This window comes from Seriola lalandi, unplaced genomic scaffold, assembly GCF_002814215.2.
Source record: "Seriola lalandi dorsalis isolate HSWRI2012SDOR001 ecotype SW California unplaced genomic scaffold, Sedor1 jcf7180002054576, whole genome shotgun sequence".
NCBI lineage: Eukaryota > Metazoa > Chordata > Actinopteri > Carangiformes > Carangidae > Seriola > Seriola lalandi.
The window spans coordinates 195423-202161 of record NW_019525129.1 but is presented as its reverse complement, the minus strand read 5'-3'; the positions used below and the strand labels follow the sequence as shown (position 1 = coordinate 202161).

General features: G+C 42.5%; 1 protein-coding gene across 1 annotated transcript; it reads right to left on the bottom strand.

Annotated features, from left to right (window-relative positions):
* Positions 1-4146: 4146 nt before the first annotated feature.
* On the bottom strand, positions 4147-6049 carry c1ql2 (complement component 1, q subcomponent-like 2). The gene is made up of 2 exons (XM_023417657.2): positions 5397-6049; positions 4147-5139 (listed from the first exon to the last, which is right to left on the bottom strand). The coding sequence occupies exons 1-2, from the start codon at positions 5976-5978 to the stop codon at positions 4960-4962; spliced, it is 762 nt and encodes a 253-aa protein (XP_023273425.1). The 5' UTR covers positions 5979-6049; the 3' UTR covers positions 4147-4959.
* Positions 6050-6739: the final 690 nt, after the last annotated feature.

The following is a 6739-nucleotide window of genomic DNA, read 5'->3' as shown; positions in this document are numbered from 1 at the left end:
TACAAGTGACTAAACAAGGTAAAGTTCGAGCTCTGACCCTCTCAATCAGCCACAGGTCACAATAAGCATGCACAATAATGATTAAAAGACTTCTCTTTAATTACAATGATGTTTATTTTATCTTCACAATAATCAACAAAGTTAACCACAGTCCAGATTAATAACACTATTCTACCAATCATCAAACTAACTAAACATACAGAAAACACAGCAAATATAGTAAACACATTCAGATCATGGAAGGATGGATCAAAAGGGTTACTTCAGTGTTATGTGGCCCACTGAGTATGCGCAGTAGTGTCACTCCCATCGTGCCTCTGGGCTATGAGAATGAGCAAAAAGCATTCTGGATTTGGCAGTGCGCATTCATAAATGCTATGCTAGCAGACGTCATGGAGGAGTAATAAGACTTCTACAGGACTTGCTTGGGGCTTGAAATAATCAATTTATACAAATGACAACAGCAACAAACAATGAAAATAATGTTCTGAAAAGTAAGGTAGTGTTAAACCTATGATCGTTGATATCACAGAAGATTCATGTTGACAGTTAATTGTGATGTTAAACGGAAAACACGTCATTCAGTTAAAGAGAGAGTTCAATCGCTAAATCACTCAGGATTCCACACAATAAGCAGAGTAACACATGGAAAGACTCAAACAGCAAAATATCCACTGATCTATACAAATATCTACTGATCTAGATTAATGATCATTTAATTGTAAACTCTTTTTTCCCTGTCAGGATCCTGTAGGAATTGTGACTCAGTTTTTCAGTGATCTGATTGGTCAGTAGTTTGGCTGTTGACAGGTTTTGAGCTGATCTGGAGCAGGTGAGGAGTTCAGTATCAGTTCCCATGGTGATTTACCCCGGTAACAAGTGAACCACCATCATAGGACTGAAAAAAAACAGTTTTGGTCTCTAGAGCTAATTTCCTCCTTCATAACAACTGTTTATATAACTCACCTGTTTACATTTTTATGTAAGTTAAAGTTATGTATAATTGAGGGCGTGTCCTCTTCGAGTAACAGCTGGGTGAGCATATGTTTTCCATAAACCATAATGCACCGAAGTGTCGGCTCCACACACGCCCCACCTCTTTCATTTCATTTTTGTATTAGCTGGGAGTTAGGGGCGAAGTCAAACACTGCCAAGATGGCGACGGTGGCGCAGTTCACTTTGAGCTTCAAAACCGCTCTTCAGAAATCTGTGGGTAACGTCACAGAGGCTATGTCCATCTTTTTTTACAGTCTGTGGTACAGACATCTGGTGAGACACATCAGGGCGGAGCGGACAATCTCAGAAGCGGGAAAAAACCAGGACAGGAAGAAAAGCAACCAATGGACACATAAGGAAGTAACTACAAAATAAAATAGAAAATGAGTCCAAAGAGTCACTTAAGGGGCACATAGATATCAGCAATGAGTACGAGTTGGTGTTACGTGCACCATGGCATCTGTGACCAGGAAAATTGATGTCTGGAAATACTTTGATAAATAGACGACAATAACATGCAGTGCACGATATGTCATATCATATTAACTCTGTCAGTAACTTAATGAGCTAAATGTGCAGACTGCTGTTAGCACTTACCAAAGACACCTTGTCAGGGAAGAACCTCCTTTGATTCATATCATATCAATAATTTAGGCTCATGAACTTTTTTTTTTTACCTTCATCCATATTTGTGTTTGTGCATTGGCAACCTGCTGGTGATGCTCAGTACTGCATCAGCATCCACAGACTGAAGTTTGTCACACACATTATAGATATGAAGAGATAATGTCAATTTCAGTCTTATAGCCCATTTTATGACTATCTGACTGTATTTGCAAAATTAAAATAAAAAGACAAATTAACCGAATGTTTCTATCTTTTCCTGTGATGAAAACCTCACCAACTCAACTCTGATAGATGAGCAGTGAGAAAAACATGCAACTTAAAACTCCAAGGTTTTATCTTTACAGTGATTCATTTACACTGTTGGGGATTATAAACACTTAAAAATTTAAAACATGAGCATAAAAATACAGATTGAAATACATGAAGTAATCCTTATCCAACATCTGTACAGCTATTAGAAAAAATTCTTTAAAGATCGAGAAAAAAATACAAGTCATTCTAGTAAATGGTTATGGACTCTGTTGTTCAGGTAATTCATGAACCATTGTTACAGGCACAGATTCTTCTTTGGTCCCATGTTAACAGCTTTACAACAAAGGAATATCCTGAGCCACCTACAGCTGCGATCGACCAACAAAGTACTGCCTTGTTTCAAGGCTCTCCATGAAAAAGGCTGGAATTACTGGACAGAGGAACGTCATTCTTTAGACACCAGTCAGGATTAAGTCTAGCTGTGATGCTTCACCTGGTCACAAACATGGTGGGGAAGAGGATAGTATACCTGTGATTCAGTCATTCACATCATAGACTATCACAGAAGATGTAAACTTGCTTACCTTAATAGTTGTACTTGTAGGAATACCCATGAATAAAACAGAAATACACAGACAAGAGACAAGACTTCCGATTATAAAATATAAAATGAAATAGATACAAAAAATCTACAATTCAGCTGAAATCACTGGAGGCCCTGAAACAAGGACTAAAAGACTAAATGGAAATGTGAGACCCACATTGTTGATTTCTGTAGCAGACATATGACCTGTGGTCCAGAGGGGCACAGCTGGAACGACAAACCAGGGTAAATCAGATAAACAGTTCAACTCTTCACACAGCAGGACATCAAGAACAAGGAGGACCAGAACCAGTCCATCTGCCGTAGCATTCATTACACACCTCAGCTCATCTTGTCCCATGGTTCAGATTCAAATTATCTACTGAGAACACTGAGACCCTGTTCAGGGATATGAGGACAATACTATGTGTTAAAACAAGACAAAAGTCAGAGAAGGCATATTTAAAAAACATTTGCATTAAATATCTGAAAAACTGAACAAGTGCAGACTCTATCAAAGCCTCTTGTTTAGGGTAGTACTGCACTAGGACAATGCTGCATGATCACAGGTAAGAGTGACAATTTCATTGTCAGCGCTTCTCAGCAGGACACTCCCAGTGTGAGAGAAGAAGGCTGATCTTAACATGTTTCATGGTATTAACCCCTGTCAGCCTTCACGAACATGAAGACTCAGGCTACAGGCTGGCTGGATGAATAACACACGTCTACCTGCAGAATGTGACACTCCATGCTTTAAGGACCTTAACATGCAACCAGTGTCCCACCGCCGCCAGATTCAGGCATCTTAATGAGGACGTTGGTCCTGTGTGTACTGAGCTGTTGACTTAATCGATGGGACATTCATAAAGCAGGAGATGCTGAGACAAAACATTGTCTCAACATTTATCAGAGCAGGACTGGATTGGTGGCCACCACAAGGTATGCATGCAGAGCTGCACCCCCACAGCAGAGCCCATCTATCTGTATCACACACACACACACACACACACACACACACACACACACACACACATTGTAGTCACAGTGTTTATGTCTCAGGAGGTGATAGGATTACTCAGGTACTTCACTTAAATTAAAGTACTAATACAACAGTGTTACCATGACAACAATGGACTTAAAGTCCTGAATTCCCACTTCCTACTTCAGTAAAAGTGCATAAGTATTATCAGCAAAATCTATTTGAAGTATTGAAAGTAAAAGTATTTGATGTGTAGTAAATTTTGACTGATGTATGATCTAATTAATACTGATGCATCAATGTGTAAATAACTCTTTAGGTACAGTTGATTCCAGTGGTCCCCATCTGAAAGGGGTCCCACCAAAAGGTCACTGTATTATTATATGTTTTAGATGTTAATCATATTTTACCAGTGAAATGTAATTTGATAGAAGTATAAAGTAGCATGAAGTGGAAATGCTCAGGTGAAGTACAAGTACTCCAAAACTGTATGACAATTGAAATACTGAAGTAATACTTCATTACATTTCCACTCTGTCAGCCGTTCAAACACAAAGTGGATTCCGGCTGACTAGAGAAGTCTGGTGTGAAATCACTGAGATTATGTCTTTGTGGAACGATGGTTTTTGCTTCTGTCTCTGAACTAAAGAATACATCCAGCTGTACAGAACATCTGGTCTTACTGACAGCCATAAAATCCCACACCAACTTAGAAAACATAATAATTTATTGAAATTACTGACCAACATTTATACTGGAATACCAAGACATTTAGAAACATGTTTGCAACACTGGATGAACAGTTAACTGGAGCCTACATCGTATAAGAGTTTGATTTCCATTTCTTTTTAAATAGATATAGACACAACTGCATATATATGTCTTAATTCTACATATACACACACACAGTGGGGTCCAACAGGCTGAGAGTAGTGAATGTGCAGGTAGTCTCAGACCTGTGGAGTGTCTACTGTGTCTTTGTGAGACAGCATCATGTCACACAGCTACCTCCGCTCTATACAGGAGTGGTCATCAAGGCCTTTTCAGTTCAGTTCAGGACAGTGAATGACCTCAACTCCACAGAACACACTAAGACAACAACATCCGCACTGCAAACACAGACTGAATCCGTCCTGTGGAGGTTCAGTTCATCTGGAACAGAGTCCAAAACAACTCTGAGCTTGTTAAAGTTCTGAATAATGAGCTGAATCTGTTCTCATAATAATTTCACTTATTTCCAAAGCAGAACAACCCGTTTGAGAAGGGTCTGTAAACGCACCACACCAGAGATATCAGCAGTTTTCAGTGGAGCAGGTGAAGCTGTGGAAGAAATGAGTGTAAGCTAATTATGTCATCCCTGTGGACAAAACAGAAAACAGTCATCCACATGTTTTAGGTTAAGACTGATTATGATACTGATGGTTTCACTGCAGCAGCTTCCGCGTGTCTGATGAACCCAATTCAATTAACGTGGAATTTCTCTCGTGGCAGTTCAGGGATGGACTGGTGCCATTATTCCACATTAGTCCGGATACAAAAGGAAACCGGAAAACGTGCTGTATTTGTTGTTGTTCCCCCCGTGCGCCTTGCCGCCGTCCAGTTTCACATAAATCTCGTCCCCGGAGTCCAGATGCAGGACGACGCTGTTGCTGGCGTAGTCGTAGTTCTGGTCTGCGTCCTGCGCTATGGCGCTGGCGCGTACCTGCAAATTAAGACAGAGAGATATCACGACTCAAAGCGCGAGGTTTCGGTGTGGTCTAGGCTACTGGGATGAAACGGGATCAAATAAAGACTTTACCCAACATCCACACCACAACCACGGATCTTAGATTGTTCTCCTGGTTCTGTAGCCAGTGACGAGCTGGTTGACACACGAGCCAACAATCTTAATTAATGTAGCCTACTGCATAAACAGGTTATCATGCCCCAGGTTTAAAGGTAGACAGAGGGAATATTTACCTGTCCGTTTTTGCATAAATCTGCCCACATGCTGGTTCCGTCTCCTCCGCGCATCAGCACATGATAGGTGAAGTAGTAAATCCCGGACACTTGGCAAGTGAACTTGCCGGTTGTTGGGTCGTAGTGGTTCCCGAGGTTCGTGACAACGTCGTCGAACCTCAACACTTCGTATCCCTCGTGGGGGTTTTTCAGACCCACATAAAACGCTATCTTTGCCCCGCCGATGGCGGAGCCCGGCTCTCCACCGGTCTCGGTCCGCGCAGTGCCCACTACGCCGGAATAACCCATCTTTCCAGAATCACCTCTATCACCCGGTGGTCCTCTCGGACCGGGTGGCCCCGGTTCGCCCGGCGGCCCCCTTGGCCCGGGTTTCCCCGGCCGACCCGGATCGCCCTTAGTCCCTTGAACAAAGGTTGGAGAAGGGATGGCGCTCAGGTCCTGCATGACCTCAAGAGCCGTGGCGCTCGGTTTGGGGTTGTAGGGGTCACAGATCATCCGACAAGTCCCCATCATTTCATAGTGCGCATCGGTCTTGGAAGTCTGGACCAGCAGTGGAATCGCGATGATGAGAGCCAAAACCATGACGATGCCGACCACCGCGGCGACGACTCTCTTCCTCTGGAGAGTCCGAGAAGCAAGCGCTAAAAAGTCCGTTTTGCTTTGGGACGTAATGGTGGAAGGTGGTGAGAGCGCCAAAAGCCACGACAGAAAGAGAGTGGACCAACACGGAGTCACTCAGGCCCAAGATGAAGAGTAGAGGCAGAGGAGAGAGAGAGGCGCGTTATAACCCTACAGCCCGGTGCAGCCCGCAGCGTTTAACGCGGTGCCACTGTCACTCGGCTTCACACAGCTGACAGGGGAAATATTAGTTTTGGCATGGCTGGACGCGAAGGCTCTCCGAGCAGAGAGGGGCTTCCAGCGGTTTTGTTCATCTTCAACAAGAGAGAATGGAGCAGAGAGCCGTGACGTAAAAAGTGTAGGGGCAAAGCCCGTTGCAATTTGGATTAAAAAACTGCAACAATAATCATGTCATCTTTATGTATGAATCATAAATCCCTCTCAGAGCTTCAGGGGAAGGGATCAGGACGCATTAGCGACACTTGAATTTCTAGCTGTGAGACGTTTCCTCTTTTATCTCCCTCATTTATAGACAAATCATCTGAGCGCACAGGAGGCTGAATAAATTAATTCAGATGATCACATGTAGCTACAACTTGTATGATAAGGTGCCTTCAAGTGAAACTACTGCAATGTTCATTCTTCTGAAACCATCTACAGCCTATTTTAACATTACTATCGACTTTAGTTAAAGCTCAAACTTATTTTATGTCAGTTATTGTAAG